This window comes from Camelus ferus, chromosome 20 (genome assembly GCF_009834535.1).
Source record: "Camelus ferus isolate YT-003-E chromosome 20, BCGSAC_Cfer_1.0, whole genome shotgun sequence".
Lineage (NCBI taxonomy): Eukaryota > Metazoa > Chordata > Mammalia > Artiodactyla > Camelidae > Camelus > Camelus ferus.
The window spans coordinates 36,307,721-36,328,805 of record NC_045715.1 but is presented as its reverse complement, the minus strand read 5'-3'; the positions used below and the strand labels follow the sequence as shown (position 1 = coordinate 36,328,805).

General features: G+C 39.2%; 1 protein-coding gene across 20 annotated transcripts in view; it reads right to left on the bottom strand.

Annotated features, from left to right (window-relative positions):
• The window catches only part of MLIP (muscular LMNA interacting protein), a 168,342-nt gene that overhangs the window by 37,940 nt on the left and 109,317 nt on the right, over window positions 1–21,085 (bottom strand). For all 20 annotated transcript variants that reach the window (XM_032463303.1, XM_032463295.1, XM_032463292.1 and 17 more), the window contains 2 exons: window positions 15,785–15,829; window positions 6,229–6,357 (listed from right to left, as the gene is read on the bottom strand). In XM_032463303.1, coding sequence (XP_032319194.1) covers window positions 6,229–6,357; window positions 15,785–15,829 — 174 coding nt within the window. The remainder of the gene's footprint in view (window positions 1–6,228; window positions 6,358–15,784; window positions 15,830–21,085) is intronic.

Genomic DNA, 21,085 nt, shown 5'->3' with positions numbered 1-21,085 from the left:
GGGAAGGGAGGAGACCACGGTCGACAGTGTCCTGAGAGAGGCACGCCACGTGGTACATGTACCACCAGACAAAACTCCGCCAAAGGCGTGTGGTCGTCACCATCCTCAGTTCTAGCCACAGGCTGACCTTGACTGGAAGTTCCAGAAGGTTTGAGACGTAGACTCCTCTGAAGTAAAACGTAAGAATGCATCTTTTCTTTTCTTGCCAACAAATACAAGGAACTGTCTAATCTTTGAGTAGTATCTACTTTGCATAGGACTTCAAATTACTTTAACACAGCTACCCTCTCTCTTTGGAAATTCTGTTGTTTGACACTTTTCAGGGAAAATCGATATAGAATTGTAAATTCTATTGCAACAAAACCTTATTTTAAAAAAACGGGAGCATAATTTACATGAGAGGTTCTATATACGGTAATGATCAGCCCTCTTAAATATCTGGGGACGTCATGAGTTACAAAACACAGGACACATTCGCAGAAAGCCTTCAGGTTGTCTTCATCTCCCAGCAGCTTGGGGCAGAGTCAGTCACTCTATATTCACCAAGTATCTGCTAAACAACAGGTGCTCCAGGGCTTAACTGATTATTAGAGTTCAGTTGCTTAAGTGATTTATTAGAGTTATTCCATCGATTATGATAGAAGTGGCAATAGGTCTTCTTTGTGTGTGTGTTTGTTTTAAAGCAAGTAAAAATCTCTGTAAGAGTCTGAACCCTACAGAAAGCAATGGGAAGAGGACAGGAAAAGAAGCGTCCCTTAGCAATGCAGAAAACCGGAACCGTTCAGTTCCAGTCTTCCTTGGTACATACACAACCAGGTCAAGAGGAAGCTTAAAGCCAATAATAATAATATAATTATTATTATTATTATTATTATTAATAGATAAAAGGGGGATATAAAAGCCTAAGTTTGAAGAGATGGTCCTATCTGATTATATCCTGGAGAGAGAAGCAAATCTTGTCTCTATAGGATAATTTTTAAAAAAATTTTTTTTTAAAGTTTATTGTGTTGATGATAAATTATTACATATAGTACATAACCTACTTATGATAAATTGTCTATTGCTTATTACATATAGAGGAAGGAAAGAAGAGAGGAGGGAAGGGAAGAAGGAAGAAAAAAAAAAGAAGAGAAAATCTCAGAAGAATTTCATCACTTGAATAAACAAAAACAACCTGGTAGAGCTTGGAGAAGCCAAATCTCTGATCTTAATTCTTCCAGAAGAACTGTAACCCTGAAAGAAATTTCTGATCTCTTCCTTTAAAACTGTTGAGGAAGCCACTTAATCATTTCTAGCCTTAAAAAGGTTAAATGTTTTCATCTGAAAACTATTTCTTAATAAAAGGTTAGCAATGATGAAAGATAAATTGATAACAAAAGGGAGTGAACCATCTTTTTTTTTTTTCAAAAATAAAATTTTAGGATTTATTATTTGGTTGCTGGGCATATTCAGTTTTTAAAAAGGTAAAGTCATAACAATGGTTGCTGTTTGACCACAAAATAGGGCAGCCCTTTCTAACTACTATAACTGCGTGGTTATCACGAAAACTGCTCTAAAGAAAAAAACAAGAAGTCTTTTGGGCTGGCATAGAAGAGTTTTAAGAAGAAAACCATGTGGCCAGTTAATCCTAGGTTCTCTACAAAGGTTCCCAAATCTTCAGAGTCCACTGACATTCAGGGAGCACCCATCCTGTTTTTGTCAACCATCCACGCAGCCGAGTTATGAATCAGAGAGTGACGTCGTGTTTTCTTAACTTCCTACACAAGTCCACCAGTTCTAATTAAAAGATGCAAAATAATCACAGATTTGTATACTGATTTTCACACACCCGTTTACCTAAATCTTCATTCTTACAGTGAGTTCCTGGGTGAAAACAGTTTGTGATTACAGATTTGAAAAAAAAAAAAAATAACGGAACTACGTCTGCTATCTGCAGAGCTGCGATGGAGAAAAGAAGTCCTGAAGAAAGTGAAACTCATTTAACATTTCTCAAATTTACTGGTTACAGAAACTTTTACTTTTGTTTAAACTCACAGGAAATGCTGACCTAGATAAATTAAGAGAGCAATAGAAAAAAATTCCTTAGAGGTATCAAAAAGTTGTTCCTACTTGGCCAATGAATAAATGATTACAAGCGAGTGAGCCATTGTGATTTGAGAAACAAATGTTGAAAAAGTAGCAGTTTGTGGCAAAGCAAGAAGCCATCCAGAATAAAAGGCAGCAGGTTATCTATTTCACCTTTTGACAGAGGTGTTTGCTCTGTAACAGTAACACGTGGCTGACGTAAGGGGGAAAAGGTGAGAGTCACGGTAAACATACAGCTCCATGAATAACCAGATAGGAAACTGAAAGTCACCCACGTAATCGTCAAAGTTGAATGTCAAACAGAGAGTTTGGTGGGGAAGTCAGATGCCTAAGAAAACTCAGAAGAAAAGAAAGATCAAAAATACTACAACAAAGAAAATCCCCTGTCATGCTCCTTCCTGTTCTCCGTGACAGCGCTGTGGAGGAAATTCACTAAATGGTCATTTTCACACAAAAACATGTTCTTTTCCCTAGTGAAGCAATTAGAAGGAAAATAAAATTTAAGAGGCATGCATGCTGGAAATGTTATTTCTCATTAAAAAAAAAAAAGATTTCCTGGAAAATCAGATGAAACAACAATGTGACCCCCTTCACTTCTGTCCAAAAATCTTTTTTATACAATTCTCTAGGGCTTCAAGAGAGAAATGACGTAGCTAATATTATGGGTTGAATTATTAATTGATAAAGAATGAGAGAATATTTTATATAACATTTTCTACAACTGAGGTTAGCAATCGCTTTTTAGATTAGGTGGAGAACCTGCAAATGCAGAAGATCACCTGTATCTAATTCGATCATTAAATGACCAGAAAGCGATCAATATATTTTGCAAACTCACAAGCAGTCAGACAAACAAAAACCCTTTTGTCTCTTCGGTATCTTCATTTTCATCAGTGAATGGATTTTTCTCAGCCTCTTTGTCTTCTGGGGGTCCATTCATCCAATCAATTCGGTTCGTTATTTTCCACCTCTGCCTTTAATTACCAACAGAACCATGCTTTAAAGTGCACCACCAGCGTTTGAAATCTGTACATGGAGCGTGAGGATATTCCGGAAGAACTCAAAAGGACCACAAGTTGATACAATAATGGATCGAAAGGTAATTCCAGAAAAGCTCACATTTCATTCTGAGGAGTCTCTGTGGGAAAATTCATCTGATGCTGAATGGTGTCTCCTGGCCTTTGCCAGTTGGATGTGAAAACTGTTGATGAATAAGTCTCTGTTACTTGATCAGGCGTTTGGTTTCAAACTTTGCTTTTTGGACTCGGAGGCTGTCTCCAGGCAAATATTCAGTTCATTATCAGTTCTGAAGGCTGCCTGGCTGTACCTCCTTAAGCTACAGGAAATCGCCTCCGTCTGGTCTCATCCTCTTCGGTGTCTGACATTTTCTCACAGAGTTTTGAAAACATATTTCATGGTCGCGAGGCCACTGTGGGAAATTTATTGATTTAACAGCCCCATCCAACAGCTCCCGTCATGTGGAACTGTCCCCGGTACAAGGTAGATTAGTGACTATGAGCTATTTCAATTTGGCCCAGCTGTCTGGCTAAAGAATTTCCCATTACATGGGTGGGTGAGATCCACTGAGTTCGGAACTATTCAATTTATTCTGTAGTAGCGGCCACAATGGTGACTAGAGCTGAATCTGAGTACGCTCTCTTCTGTTGAAGTTCTGACGAAGTAGCGATGCTGAGATAAAAATGATTGTTACTCGGTTTATTTTTTAAGATCTCAGCATCTCCCCTTGTGAGCTGACTTTTGTATCTGCCTCCATTGTGGATTCTGGACCCAAGGAGATGGTAGTTCGAGCTGAAGCAAAGGTCCGTTGCTAGAATATATATTATATGGGATGGCTTCCGAACTGCCAGTATATGCATTTTCCCTCTCCCGCAAGGTCAGTGAATAAGACCAGGGAATGCTTGGAATTCACTTTTAAGTAGGACACTAGACCTCTTTCAATCCTGACAGTCTATTGACTCAGCACTTCCCGTGTTCCACACGGAAGTTGGGAAACACACAAGAACGAACTGACTGAAAGAAAATATAAATGAGACTATGTCTGTGGCACCCAAATGCTTGTCAAAGACCTCAGATTTTCCACAAATTATCTGAAAGTACGTAGGTTTCTGTGGTACCTAAACAGAGCTTTAAACTGGCTGTATGTTCAGGAAAAGTCATGAAAAGAATTGGTAAAACTCCTTTTAATGTGAAGAATTTCTGCCACCTGAAAACTTTGTCATTTCAGAGGACAGTAAATGGGTGACAAATTGTAGGTAGACAAACTTGACATTCTATAAAGAATCTTGTTCAAGGTAAAATGCATACATTGGAAATTACACTGACACAAAAAAACAAACATTATTTTACAGTATCCGATCCTATTTGAAGAATGTGTTGCATGGAGAATGTGTGAAATTTATTTTAAATGTTGGCATTTTTTTGTCCTATAACACTAGACTACTCTTATAAATTTTTACAACAATCCCCTACTGTCAAAAATGTCACATTAAGCCTCTAAATTATTAGTGTCAGATAAGCAATAGCTATTTAGCACATGTTTTTGTTGATGGAAATATATTTTCCTACCAGGAATTTCCATTTCTGTTACATGTAGAAGGAGTGAAGACAATCTTATATCTCAGTAAGATTTCTCTACTTAATATAAAGTGAGGGCTACATTTTATTCTATAAAGTGAAAATAACTGCCTCTAATCATCAGCATTTTCAATGATGTTAGTGGCTTCTAAAAATGTGTGACTTACCAACATCCTTTCAGTCTTCACAAAGTACCGCTAAATAAGAAAATGTTATCATCTTCATTTTATAAAGAAAAACTGTAGCTAAGCATGAGGAATTATTTACAATGAAAGTTCTCAAGGCTTTTACCCTAGTCACAGTTCGCCTTAGATTTTTAAGGTACTTAAATTTTAGAATTTGAAGGATGCTTAAAAGTACCCGATCTGAATAGCTCATGTTATGCGTTAAGACCCAGAAGGCGGGCGAGACGAGGCAACTTGCTCAGTGTCGCACAGCTCCTGCGTGCAGATAAGACATCCTTAGGTTTCACGATGATGAACGTAATTTGTATTTTCAAGACTGCTGCTAGTTATCATTTTCAAACTAGAATTTACAAAGAGTACAGCGCCTTCTATTCATTTGTTGGTCTATGTTATTCTAGATTCCCAAATGTGGTGATCTAGCGTGTCCTGGTTGGATCCAGCAAGCTTTCTGGACTGCATACATTGCTTAAGCCTGTAATGATGCTTGAGACATAAAATACAGAACCCATACCTGTTTGTTGCATTTTAATAAGACAAGCAAAGATGTAAGGTTTCTCTTTGAACTAATTTTGAACTTTTATGTTGCCTAAGTGTATATTGTTATATTTTTTCCCAGTAACTTACAAAGCACCATCAATAACTTTCTATTATACCTTTTTCAACATAGCAGCTACATAAGGGGAAGACAGTGTACCATTTTTGCACATAAACCAAAGACCAACAAAGCCTTAAAATAACGTAAGCCTATTCCCTAACAGGTACCATTCACTCTGGGGGATCACATCATCTCTACTAAGCTGATATGAATCCAAACAAGAGATCTTTCGTCAAATGTACTAACATAAAGCATTGCTTCACTTCAAAAGGAAGCAGGATTTAATTTTTTTGTTGTTGCTTGCTTGTTTGTTTGTTTGAGGGGGGGCAGGTAATTAGGTTCATTTACTTAATTTTTTTTTAACAGAGGTCCTGGGGATTGAACCCAAGACCTCATGCATCCTGAGCACATACTCCACACTTGAGCCATACCCTCCCCCCTGGGGATTTTAGAAGTAAGAAACCAGCACCTATATGGCCCTTCCAACCAGTGACTCCATGATGTCTTTAGACGGCAGTGCCTTTGTCGCCCAAACGATCCCAGCACTGAGTAGAAAACTTTTAGAAAAAAGGCATTTAAATACTTCAAAATATCATTCTGGAAATACTTATGAATTTTTTATTATGCAAAAACATAGATCTTGTTTATTACTAAGGATAGTCCCATCACATAAATATTTTCTTGCACGTAGTCTATTCAAAGAAGCATCTCTCTATTTCATAGAGTTATTTATCCAAATACCAAAGATTTTCTCATGTGCACACTCACCTGCTCAGAAAAGAAGTCGCTGTTGTCTTCCAGGTATTTACTGAAAGGGTTGGGTTCATAGACCTCCTCCTCTTGTGTCAGCAGGATTTTGGATTTCACAGGGACAGGGCGAATTACTCCAGGCTTAGTCTTCATGAATAGCAAATAAATTAAAAAAAAAATGTATTATTAAAATGAATTAATATGTATATTAAGTCATTCATATGTTCTCACAGCAATTTATCTTTTTTAAATTTTAAAATGATTTTACAGATACAAAGAAACAGCTAGAAATCCAATGATTTTAACAAATGTAACTTAAGTTTTAAGTTACCTGTGACGATGAAATCAACATAGAGTTCTATTATGAAAATTAAAAATGCAAAAATGGCCTTCTTTATCTAACCAAAGATGTTCTTTTATCCAGTCAATAAATATTTCATTTGACAAATACTTATTCAGAGCCTCCTTGAGGCCAGGCAGCACCTCACTTGGCGCACAGTAGGATAGATGAATTTGGCATAACCCACCAAGCCCATCACAACTTTCTTCTTCTCGAAACTTCCCCGCCCCCACCCCCAAACCCACAGAGCTGAGCCCCCAGAATCTATATTCATGCTGCGGATGGTGAAACCGGGGATGGCTTTCTGACCCAAGAGGATGGGGTCTGAGAAGCAAACAGATGTTCCCTTCCAAGGACGTGAAACCAGGCTTTGAACTGCTATGCAGTCACACTGGGAGATTGAAATTACGGCAGTTTGGGAGCTATGGGAAAGCCTTCATCTGCCATAAAGGCAGATCTGATGAGATCAAGAAACACAGAGCAAAATGAATGGAGAGGCAGCCGAGAAAGGAAACAGTCACTTGAGAGCCTTCCAGAATTGAATTCCAGAACATTCCAGGGACCCAGCTGGATTTCTTGTCTGAAGCTCCCCAAGACATGACTTTTCTTTTTGACAAAATTCCACCCCACCTTTTTTTTTTTTTTTTAAGAAAACTCAAGTTTACTTCTGTAACTTGCAATCAAAAGAGTTTGAGCGAATAGACTTGTCATTCAAGATTCATAAACTTGTACCCAACGTCAGTTTGACGAGAGAGAGAGAGAGAAAGGGAGAGAGAGAAATCTAGTTTGGGGCAATTTCAAAATGATGTTTCACAAACACCAAAATCTTGCTACACTGTAAAATGTCACACAATGATTGATAAGTTTACACCACACATCGCAAACGAGAATTCGATAAAAAGTTGTGATGTTTTTTTCTGTTCGAGCATTTTGCTGTTGTCATTCTTCTCGGCCCCATTTCCTTTCAGAAAAGAGTACATTAGCTCTGCTCAGTCAGTGCTGAAGCTCGCGAGTTAAGTCTTAAGGGAAGACATCTATCTCTCTGCTCCATAAGCCACCTGATCTGTTTCCAGTCTTGAATAAATGCCGCTCTGAATACTTTTTTCAACTGGTACTTTCCCCACTGGCTTTCACATCTATGCCAACTGGGGAAACACAGATTGTGAAAAGTCTCCATCTTCGCCAGGCTGAGAAACATCTCTGATTTAAGAAGCTCTGATTTCTCTCCAGGGGGGAAAAAAAATGAACAAGTAACATCCAATTACGGGTGAAGTCACACTGTTGAGTATACAAATGAGAGCAGTATCCTCCAGTGAATTCAACACAAGAACAAAGCCCACGCAGCTACTGATTTCTACAGCCCTCTATTTCTTCAAAAACATTAATGCCTTCATTACTGCAGAATGCAAAGAAACATGACGCACGCAGTTGGTGACTTGGAGGCTGGGGAAATCCCAAGATAAGTGTCACCAGAATCTAACATGTCCTTGAAAATGCAGTCCTTCCCGGCAAGCCTTCTGTCAATAAAGGAGATGCCTGATATCCAGGTCATGATCCTAAGTGGTCCAGATTGCCTGTCTCTCTTTTCCACGTGACTCCCTGTTTCATTTCTCCTCCCTGCTGCTTCCACTCCTGCGCCGCCTCCTCTCCTGCTTTTAGTGTGAGTCCTGAAATCAGCACAACACCAGTGCTCTGGAGTCCACATGGTATTTTAGGAGCTGAGCTTGGCGGAAGCAGCAGAAGCACGAAAGCAGAGGGAAGACACCTGACCAGAAGCACTTGATCTGCTATGAGAATCCCACTCCAGAGAAACATGATGCCCTGGTCCCTGCACTGGAGCAGGAGGATGTTTTGGGTGATCCCAGACTGCAGCCTTTCCACTCAGATCCTCTCTCTTAGGCCCATCATCCCTCAGGGTAAGTCCAGAAAAGACAGTCTTCCAGTTGGTTGTTGCACAAGGCTTAGAACAGACTGTCCTTTATGACTTTCTAATCTAATGTTGCATCCTTGCGCATAGTCACCTGGTATCTTCAAACATCAAGCAGACTAGTTCGCTGATTCTGGCAGATCTAATCTGTTAAGTCTGTGTCCAAACAAAAACAAAGAAGCATCTATCAAGGTGAGCTCCTGTAAGATTGTCATTGCCAGCAATCTCATAACTACAAGAGCCCAAAGAAGGCCCTTCCTTCATTTTTATCTGCTTAAGACTTGACAGACCCAGCCAGACTCAGGGCTGATAACTACACACAAATGTCATTCTTATGATGCCAGGAAAAGCAACTCCGTAATTTTCTTTCCAACCAAAGTGGGGAAATAAAAACAGGCAATGGCTTCCAGAGCCAGCACAAAGGGCACAGAAAGAACAAGAAGAAGATTGTCCCAGTAGTCAATTTCAGCTGATTACGATGAACCGACTGAGAACTGGTTTACACTGGGTGTGCGACATTTTTGAAGTGCCTGAGAGACAAGACAACCATTGTCTTGAGGCTCCTAAGCACAGCTCTGTCAGACGACCCACCAAGACGCTCTCTGGAGCCATTTTGCCCCTTGAGACCTCGTCTATGTCAGGAAGTGTCTACAGGGATGAATAAGCCATAACCCTCGTTCTCCGAGGGCCAACAAGCCAGCTGAGTTAAGCACAGAACCGTCACAGTGTAAGTCAAGCCATGTCACTAGACTCCTTTCAAAGCTCTCCATTGCCTCACCTTCTAACTTAGAGTAAAAGCCGAAACCCTTACAACGTCTGCAAGGTGATGCCTCCAAGGTGCTGTGGGACCTAATCTTTCAGTCCCCAAGCAGCCTCTCCCTTTCCAGTCTTGTCTCCTGCCGCGGCCCCCTCTGCTCCCCGACCCTCCACTGCCGGCGCACGCACTGTGTCCCCCAGTGCTCTGCGAGCTTGTACTTTATCTTCTTCCTCTTTGTCTGGAACTCTTTTCTCCCTTTCCAGGACTTCTCTCGTTCAAGTGTTCAAGTCTCTGCTCAAATGCCACCTTATTATCAGACAGGTCTTCCCTAATGGCCCGCATAAAATACTAACCCCACCTTCCCTGGCTTGCCCTATTTTTTTTTTTTTCCCCAAAGTAATTAACACAATCTGTCCTGTTTATTTTCTTGCTTCCTCCACTAGAATGTAAGCTCTGGGAAACCAGCGATCATCGCTTTGTTCACTGTTAGACCTCCAACACCTAGAACTGGGCCAGGAACCTAGCAGATATTAAATAGACATTTGAAGAATGAATAAACTATTCATAGGCAGAAGCTCGGTTTACTGGCTATAACCCAATATGGAAGCCTTAAAAGGTGTTGATGGACCATTAGGGTCTCCACTGATTTTTCCTGGACTGACTTTTTGAATGCAGTGTAACCCGGGAAGAGGGAACTCTGCAAGACAGAAGGTCTACACTGCTTTCCGGCAACAGAGGACCAGAAGGAGGAACGTGGTTTGGTGAGCCCCACCCTCAGAGCTAAGAGTACAAGGCTGAAGCTGTCATCTCCGATGAGACAGGAAGTCAAGCCAGGCGACCACACCTTTAAGGACTCTACAAAATTTTAACCCTATTTTTTTTTTTAATGTTTCTTTTCCCCCTGTTTGCTTATGGTGATTAAGACAGAAGACAATGATGTCAGCTTCTCTGGAGTGGGGTGAAACCAGGGGGTCATAGCTAACTCTGTTGTTAGTCTTAAGGGAGAAAAAATCCAAGAGATACAGTTTGTGGAGTCCCGGGGCCGGAGGGCAGGTTTTAATGGCCTGTGGGGCACTGGTCCCAGTCTGCTATTCATTTGTGTGTGTAAGTCATCAAGTATACACATATCTTTGAATATTGCTACTCAGGCACTGTAAAAAAAAAAAAAAAAAAGACATCATTTCTGTCCTTTGGAACTTTTAATTGCATGACAACAAGTTGGTACTGCCTCTGGCTAGAGACCAAAGTTGAAAATTAACCACCAGCACTGACCTAGAGAATCCGTTATATGGATTCTTGGAACAGCATCTTTCTTAAATTAACTTCAACTGGTGGATTGGTATTTTTAATTGCCTTTGATTATAGTAGTTAAACTCTGGGCTCGTGGGATAAGAGAACAAAAGAAATAAATGATAGGGTCCCAGTTTTCAAGGGTTTACTTCTATCTTTTTGAAAAGTTGAGATGTATAAACAAACAGCAATAAAGTAGTAAAGCACAGCATATAGAAAATTCTGTGAGCCTGGCTAGGATTTTTACTAATTTGATGGATCCAAAGAGTTTGTGATAGTGCCACAGTTGGGTATTTTGTCCCCCATTTGCTTTTACTCTTCATTTTTCAGTGTTTTTTTGTTTGTTTTTTGCTTTTTTTTTTTTTTTAAGAGTTTCTGTAGCAACAAGCTCACAGAAACTCAAAAACATCCTCCCAGGCAAGATTGTTGGCAAAAACAGTATCTTCTAAATTATTTAGCTGAGTCATGCATTCAATTAATAAATGTTTATTGACTCTCATTCTTTTTTTTTTAAACAAACAATGTTATATGCTTGAAGCAAAGACTTAAAAGCTTTTTCTTCCCCCCTCAAAGAAATATCTCAAATTTCAAAACACTACAGTACAGAGGAAAGCTTCCAAGACTGGGGATGAGGTGGGGTGGGGGGTGGGGTGACAGATTTTTATACCAGCCCCTCAGCTGTGGGACTGTTGACAAGGCATTGCAGATATCTGGACTTCAGGGAATTTTTTTCATCAGAATAATGGAAATAACAATTCCTGCTGTACTAACTCACAAAGTGATGGTGCGCATCTAACAACATAATATGCATGACGGAACTTTGTGAAGAAGAAACAGCGTAAAAAGATTTTGAAAGGAAAATAAAAAAAAACTTTCCTTTTTCCTGTTTTTGCAATTATAATATTGAGTGTTGATACTAAAGGATCTAGACTACCCAGGAAAGAACCAACCTGATGGGCTGTTTCCAAAAAAAAAAAAATTTATAATTACTATTAAAATAAACATACACAGGATTTCAGTAATTATAAACCATATCCCACAGTTCAAGAAGCATTTGTGGGGACTGCACACAACACAGACCGGCCAGATTGAAATATTTCAGCGGTTAAAGAAAAGACAACCGCATGACTCAGACCTGAACAGGCGCCCATGATAAATGCTCTGTGCTTAAGCGCGCCCTGTCAAGGGGAATTGGTCAAGGTCAAAGTGCCTCAAAGCTAAAGAAGACAGTTCTCCATGAAAGCTTTCAGGCTGCATTTTCTGAACAACAGAGCCCTCAAGAGCCCTTGGAAAGATGAGGCGGGCACCAACACAGGACACACCAGCTGGCTTTCAGAACCGGGAACAAGTTATCTGGAGGGTGAAGCATTCTTTATAATGTCCCAGTAAGCTGCATTTTTGCTTTTAGCTGTATAGAGCCATGTGGTGTGTGTGTGTGTGTGTGTGTGTGTTTTTTAATCTATTGTTTTGTGCTCTCTGGCTCCAGTATTCCATCTTGAGCAACAAGGACCATTTTGTAATGGCATGAAATTTCAAAAGCCAAAGCCAAATGTCCCCTAAACTGGGTTCCTCTACCTACCGCCAAGGAAGACCAGCGCTTACCCCACTGGCAGAGCCCAGCTCCTTTTCTCACCCAGAGAAAAGAGATCCCACCAGCCTCCGTGAATATTGTGAGGACCGAGCTGAGGAATTAGGAAGGCTTTGTGAAGGCGCAGCTTAGAGCCTAGATCTTTCTTTCCTTCCGTGTCCCTTGCTGATGCCTGGGAAGCGCCACCCTCAGGTGTGACGCCTCCGCACGCTGACTGAGCGGACTCAGCCCCTCGTCCTCGGTCCCGGATCACGTCTCCGCGGCACTGGGCCCCGGGCGGGGGGTGCCCAGAGGCGGTCACCCTTCTGCAGAGGCCCACTGCCCCACCTCCTTCAGCAGCCTGTTTTATTCTCCTTGAATTATCTAAAATCAGTAATGATTCCGTTTTGACAGTCATGCAGAACAAAGATGACCACGAACTCTGGAATCTTGGATAATCTACTGAAAACTCTGTGGGCCTCTGTTTATCTGTAAAAATGGCTGCTCTTATTAAATGCCAGAGGTAATATACAGGAGACTTTTTTGCGCACCAATAACACCCCGTGTGCACAGGGCTACACTGGGAGCCCTCCGGTAACCCCGGCAGGTTGGCGGAGTGGTTGCTCTCGACTCCATTTTCTAGATGGAGGGTATTTTCAGCACCCTCCCCTCTCAGCTCCTTTCCTGTTTTGACAGACTGCGCTCCTATTTATTGAAAGAAGAGAAACTGAGGCACATATCGGTGAGCTAATTTTCATAAAGACCCCCAAACTACTCTCTCTGAACCCAAGACTACCTCATTTGGGTTCCAGAGTAAACAGTGGAGATAGTTTAAGAGTATAGGGCAAGGGCACATTTCTTTTCTTCCTTCCAGCGTTGAATTGGCACAGTTGGCAAACAAGAAAGTTAGGTGAGCCCAGTTAAAAAGAAAAAAATATGAAAAAAGTTATATAGTCTTCAAAAGCCAAAGCTCAAAAGCAGACTGGCTCCTGTACTAAACTTGTGCTATTACACCAATTCCTCATTTATTTTCACCTCAATTTATTAATTTCTCCCTTAAAATTGAAGTCAAATAATTTTAACTGCTTATTTTATGTAAAACATACAATATTTACTTTCATAATTTAATGATAATTTATTATTCACTTCCAATAATTTGTTTTTATTGCTACACACACGTACACATATAAACAAAAACCAGTATATATCTATAATCAGAATTAACTGTCACATGGCACCCATATGTATAGTGTGCATATACAATATATGTTTATTCTTCAAAGGCATTCTTATTTACTCAAATTACTCAGAATTAATTCTGAAGAGAGTTCATGAAGGCAATATTGGAAATCCATTCTTAAAAATAAAAATATGTATACGATTTCATTCATAAATTGCTATTCTTCAGAGTGAAAACATTATAAATCCTTTAAAAAGCAAATGTCACGTAACATGGCTTGCATGCAACTATTTCTACTCTGGTCTGTATTCAGGGTGTGTAAATACAGGGTTAATGTCATGAAGCAGGAACCAGTGATGGAAGTGACTAATTACATCAATCCAAGAGCTGTTCTTTGTGTGTGTGATAGCTTGCTTGATAATAATCCCTTCCCAAACTTACCTATATCTCAAGAGCATTTGGGGATTAAAATTTAATTTAAAACTTGGTTAAGAAATTCCTTGAACTCTTTAGAGAAAAGGTCCAAAGTAAATGCAAAACAAAATGATCATCAAAGTCTGTCAAAGCAACGCTTTGTATTTTTCCCCATGGAGAACACAAGCACCACATTTGGGGAACTGATTAGGCAAGGAAAGGGTTACTTATTACATTTACAATGAGTCATTTATTCTATGTCCTATTTTATGAAATCACTATATTTGCTTCTTTGAAATAGGTTGTTAAAATGATCAGCCAAGAACTGACATCTATATATGTCAGTCTGGTAACACAGATATAGACATAGATATATATATACACACACTCACATTTAACACCTAAATCTGTTTTTTGTATACGATGTTGGGTATATAAAATATTTCTTGATTTTTACACATTCCTCTCAAGAAATGAGCATATTTATCCTTAAATATTAAAACAGCCGTGATAATAGGTCCATATCGAAAGTGGGAAACTGTTCAACCTCATTATGTTGCTGCAGTGCCTGTTTCCATGGCAATGCCTCGCTCCCCAGTGTTAGTAATCACGGACTCACTGCACTAGAGCGGCCTGGACAGGGCGTAACCGAGTGTTCATTTAGGAGATTGAAGCCCAGGCTCCCAGATTCACGAATTCTCCACTGTTCAGCCCGGGAGTTAGTGTCAGAGCAGGAAGTAAAAGGTGGGTCTTCTGGCCCCGATTCCAGCCTTCTTTCAACTCTCCTACTCTGCCTGCCACTCTTCCAAACCCACTGACGCTAGAATCACTCAGACACACGCACACACACACACGCAAACGCCCCATATACACACTATATGAATAAACGCTGACATACACAAGCAGTTTGCAAAACTCAGGCTGTTGGAAGAGTCAAACTACCTTTTTTTTTTTTATGATTTTCCAGTATTACAAACAAATACACTGTTGTCATTTTGACATTATAATGACAGGAAGACTTGCTGGCCATGAATGTAGGACACCGAACTACTCGCTTAAGAAGGGGGGAAAAAATCAGTATTTAACTGATTTTGTCTTTTTAATGTCTCACACTGCTTTACTAGGTGTTTCCATTCATTTTACTCAAAATGTCTGTTGCTCAGGAATTTACAATTAGAAACAATAGAAATTAGAAGATATAAAGAAAATCTTCAGGAATAGCTAGGCAACTTACATCATGGTTTCAATGCGCTAACCACTGTGAGAAGAAATATGAAACACTCTAAGAAAAGTAACCCTCCTATTTAATCAAATTTTATCTGTAAATAACGGAGTCAAGAGCCTAGATCTGGGTCGTCCGACGCAGTAGCCACTAGCCCCCTTGCCGGGCCCTTGAAATGGAGCTACTCTGAATTGAGATATGCTGTAAATTCAAAATACACAGCAGATTTCAAAGACTTTGCCCCAAAAAAGGAATGTAAAATAATCTCAATTTTATACTGATTATATGTCAAAATGACTATATATATAAATATATATATATATATATCATTAAATAAAATATATTATTGAAATTAATGGGACCTATTCTTTTTACTTTTTTAATGTGGCTACTAGAAAATTTTAAATTACATATGTGGCTGATCGTTGCGGTTCACCCTATATTTCTGCTGCTCATCACGGGCTGAGACCATTCACACGCTAATCTTCCTGTCTGAAATATCTTGTCTGTTTCCCGTTTCCTCAAGTCCAGAACCTACCCTACATTTCCAATGTGACCTTGCCCTTGAACCCTAGTCTTCCCTAAATTCCATCATCATCTTGCTTCTGACCCTGCCCACTCTACTCTAACACCACTACAAGGATGCAAGTTACTGGCAACTGAAGTCTATCTGTGACTTCACGTATGTTTATAACCCGCAAAACCCCCACCATGGAGCTTTAGTAAAGCATCAGTAAACTTCTGTTAGACAAGTAAGCAAATAAACACGTAGGTAGCAAATTTATCCTCAGTTCATTTTTGTTCAGATAAAGCTGTCTTTCGAAGGGTCAGCATTTTCCAAAGCATCAAGTCTCTGATTTAGTAAAAGGATACGTACCAGCTGACTCTCAGATACTGTAGAAGATGGTGAGGAGAGGTTTGCCTGCAAAATTATAAACAGAGTGTTTATTTAGTGAAATGCATAATTTAGTAAAATAATATGTCTATGTTTTTAAGGATTCTGAAGTTTTATTATGAAAATAATATGTTCCCATTGTATAATTTTGACAGGTACTAAGTAAAAAGAAAAACATCCCTATGCCACCAAAAATGATTTTTTTACATTTTTTTGTACATTGCCTTATAATATTCCTTTTATGAATTTTTACTCAGTTCACGTAATAGTAAATATGAGGTTTTATATGTTGCTTTTCCCTAAGATCTTAACACAAGCACTAGTGTTAAGACAGCAACAATTCTTCAAGGTGACATAATATTTCATTCTCAGTAAACTCCGTATTTTACTTAAATATACCAGCATTGTGAGATATTTATATTTATTTACAGCAAAATGAAACATATAACCGATTTTTTTCTTAAGTTACTTTTATATTAAAAATGAAGTTTTTATGATTTGGGAAAGGAACTTATTTGGGTTTTTTAATTGTTTTACAGTAAAGAGAAGGCTAATATTGTTCCATCATCCTTGGTTCCTGCATTTCACTTCTTTCTTTGATATTTAGTTTCCTTCTTGCTGAATTAGATGCTTTGGTAGATTTTTTTAGACCTTCCTGTCTTGGACTTTGTCTGAAAACATGTTTATTTTGTTCTCATCTTGAATGAGCATTTACCTGGACATAGAATTCTAGGGCAATTGTTATTATCTCTCAGCATTTTGAGGATATTGTCCAATTGTTCTGGCTCCTTTTCCTGCTGTTGGTCTGAATGTCATAACTCGGTGGGTCATGTCATTTGGTTGACGTTTAAGATTTTTCTCCTGACATTCTGTAATTTTACTACGATGCATCTGAGCGCAGGACTTCTTTTTACGTATCCTCTTGGGGGGGGTGCTGTAGCCCTTCATTCCGAGCAGGCATGTCTTTCTTCAGTTCTGGAAAATCCTCCATGTATCTCTTCAAATACTGCCTCTCTCCCATTTTATCCAATCTCTTCTTCGGAGCATCTATGAAATGCATGTTGGGTCTTCTGACTCCATCCTCCATTTCTATAAAATGCCCTGTCATATTATTTTATGCTACTCTTTATGCTACTGTCTAGATGGTTTCCACATACAAACCTGACCATTACCTAATTTTTCTTCGATGGTATATTAACACATTTAACATGGCCATTGAATTTTATATTTCAATGACTTTATTTCTAACTTCTATAAGTTCTACTTGGTTCTTTATCAAATCTTTTTTAAAGTATCTATAACCCTTTAACTACTTCAACATTTTTATTATATTTATACATTCATTCCAGGTTTTTTTTACAGTCTCTCACTGCCAGATCGCCCGTTTCTTGTATCTGCTGTCTCTCCTGTATGCTCTGCTCCATGATTTTTTAGCTCATTTTATGGCTTTTTAGTTTTGATTTGGGCTCATCTTCAGTCCAGGGTAATGTTAGTGATGCTTTCTGTAAGTATCTGAGAAGCCTGGGCTGGGGAACCACGCCTGCAGTACCTTTCACATTTGCCCTTGTTGTGGGGGGCCCCAGGAGTTCCACTGATTCTGGACCTGTTTTCATGTTATTTCATCACCTTTATATTCTTGAACTTAAAGGGTGGCAGGTCCTCATCTTCAGGTTCACAGGTTTAGGACCCATTTTCTCATGGAGGACTATGTTATCACCCAAGAGTGCACGGTAAAGATGGCAGAAGGATTTATCTTTCTTGCGTCCCATGCTTCATGGCCACTGTGGAATTCTAGGCTCCTGGATGTACACAGAGGATTCATTCATAGGTCTCAAGTACTCATTATGTAGTAGAAGGAAAACTCCAGGCTCCTGGCTCCGAGCATCTGGGCTCTGACATACCTGGGTTCTACTAGAGCTTAAGCTTCTTCTTAACACCCCTACTTGGAGCTCCCTTGTCATTTCTGGAGCGCAGAGTTGCTCCTTTTTCTTGTAGGTTGAGTTATATGTATACATATATTTTTTTTAACAGTTATGTTTTATCAAGCATTTCTGCATTTCACTGGGAGACTTAGCTTCCACATCAGCTCAGCCTTCAACATTGTTGGGAAGTGGTCAACATACAGATGCACAGTTATATATACCCTTGACTAAAACATGATAAAGTTGTGTTCCTAAAATATTTCCATTCTTTTTGAAATTGCAAATATTTTCAGAGTTTATTACAGATGTGTCAGCATTGCTTTTACTCTCTGAGAGGCGAATGATAACTGAAAACTGAAAGCTTAGAGGTTCCTGGGGTATCGCCGAGTACGTAGGAGTGCGAATCACCCAGCATGACGAGCAGGCACCTGCAGTCCTTCTCACATGGCATCCAACATTGCTTGTTTCTGATTTTTGACTCATGCCATTCTTCACCAGGACAGTCACTGCTCACTGCCATTCCTGGTTGCTCTAAGGCAGCGGGCTGTCCTGGCTAATTGCACCCCATCTCTGATTGCTGTGGACCAGCTGAGTGTCCACCAAGGTTTATGCTATTCTGTGCTGCAGAAAATTGTCTTTCAGAATGTCCATTACAGTGTTTTTCTAGTAGGTTTCATTTTTAACGTTATAATGCAATATGAATAATAATTATTTCTTCTAAAACCCTGAGGTTTTTTTTTTCCCTTTAGTTGATTCTTCATGTTGCCATAATGAGAGAATTCTCTGTGAATTCCCTATGTTAAATGACTTCTAAGAAATATGCTGACAAATGTATCTTGACTGGAACAAAACACAGTTAACTTTTTATCTCAATAATTATAGGAAAAAGAGGTCACACATTAAAAATAAAGTATTTGCACAGTTCATATATATGACTAATATTTATTAGTACAATGTGCTAAATAATACCAAACTATCATAAGGAATCCATTTATACTTACTGTAAAATCTTGGCTATATTCCCCATGTTGTATGATATATTCTTGTAGCTTATTTTATACCTAATAGTTTATGTCTCTTTAACTCCTACCCATATATTTCCCCTCCCCTTTTTCCCTCTCCCCACAGGTAACCACTATCTGTGTATCTGTTTCTTTTTTGTTATATTCACTAGTTTGTTGTATTTTTTAGATTCTACATATAAGTGTTATTTCTTTTTTTTAAATGAAGTCTAGTTGATTTACAATGTTGTATTAGGTTCTGGTGTACAGTAGAGTGATTCAGTTATACATAAATACATATTCTTTATCATTTAGGTTATTACAAGACATTGAATATAGTTCCCTGTGCTAAACAGTAGGACCTTGTTGTTTATAAGGAAATCTGTTAAAGAGGTAGGTTATATGGAGATTAAAAGAGTTAAGACTAAGGGATAAAAGAGGATTTGAAATCCACTGGAAAGTAAATTGCTACAAAAGTCCACCCCTCCTGCCAGGTCAGCTTTGGAGAAAGCATTTTTCTCTTCCAAAGACCTCATGCCAGAGGCACATAAAGCATAACCAAGCTCCTTAGTCACTGTCTGGGGTTGCTTTTCCCTGCAGTCTGCAGCCTCTCCCCACTCTTGATTCATGGACGTCTGGCGTCACACTAGCAGACACCCTTTTGGGGGACTGGGACAAAATCAAATTGCAGCAGGTGAGAAGTGCTGAACGGTTGCTTGCCTTCTGCAGTCACGTCCCCCCCACCCGAATACAGCATCCAATTCAATATTATTAAAATGTTTCTCTTTGACCTTTTCTCTGTTGATGGTAATTGTCCTAAGAGTTTCCTTTTCTTAAGGCTCGAAGAACTGGAATTAGTGATAGTGTGTTAACTGAATTATTTTCATTCTCCCAGACAAGACCAAGGCAAAAAGACAAAACTTAAAATATTAACGGAGCCTCTAAGAATCCCTGAGTGATAAACTTGGCACTGAGGAAATATAAAATTATAAAATGGTAAGACACTGTCTTACCCTTAAGCTAGGGCGTGTTCCTGTTATTTGTACATAAGGTACTACTCCAAAGACTGAATCCAATGGTAAGCATGTTAGGTACCAAGGCCAGAGACCTATATTATGAGGCATCATATCTTCTTGTTTCACACTGTGTACTCTAACCATCTGTAGACCTTACCCTGTATGAATATCTCATGAAAAGTCATTTTATAAGTTAGTAATAGACTCCCAAAAGAGCTACATATAAAAAGTAGATTTGAAAGGATTTAAAAAGTTTGAGTCTGTAAGCTAGGGGATGATGACTCCACGTTGTTATGAACATAACTGGTGGGCAAAGTAAGTGGGCATGGTGACTGGTGACAGCCCCAGTGTACATGTGCAAATGAGAGAGAAGAGATCAGATCAAGAGCAAGTCTGGCTGAAATATGGAGCCTTCCTGTTTGATGAAGTTCTAAAATGATGATGGGAGGGATACAAAGCTCAAAGGTGTCTCATTAAATCTTCTTCCTCATTTAGCACAGCCCATATCATTGTCTTCCATTCCCTCCTCATCCCCTCTCACACATGTGTACCTTGAAAATATTTCTGAACAATTAAAAAAGGAAGGGAGGGAGGGAAGAAGGGAGGACGGAGGGAGGGAGGGAGGGAGGGAGGGAGAAAGGACGGAAGGAAAGAGAACGATCTGCAGAGTGGGATTTCTTGCTTAAATTGTTCACAGCTCTTCCCATAACTCATCAACTCTCTGGCCAGGTCCTACAGAAGCAATTCAGATCCACAGTCTGGATGTAAGTGGATTGGATTTGTCACCTCTTACCCCAGGATCTGTGACTACATTAGGGAATATCGCCTCTGAAATACTCCAGCACAGCAACATTGCCAAGAACAGCATTGAGAGGAGTGTGTGAGCTGGCTAAATTGGAGGAGATGACCTTTATTTGAATACCTGTATATAGAGAGGGGAAGATTCTTAATAAAGTTTGACACATTTTTTTAATATACTGTGATATTTGGAAAGCAATATGCTTCCATTGTGATGACATTTTTCTGTCCCTCAAACTCATTAAAATGAGATCTTACCTGTATGCTATATATTATTCAATAAGCCTGTCTTTGTTATTTATCTGGCACTTAAAAATAACTCACAAAATGCAGAGAGTTTATTGAAGAAGTTGGTGTCAGGTAGAATGTAATTTCAACTGAGAGCTTTTTTGATAAATTAGTCATAGGTCCAAACACTTGCCCGATTTTCTGAAGTTCCTCTTTATTAAGAAAAACATACTGTGGTTTTGAATTACGTGAGTGAAATGAATTTATACCAGTAGTAGCTAATGAAAAATAATAAATATTTACAAAGACAAGCAAAGG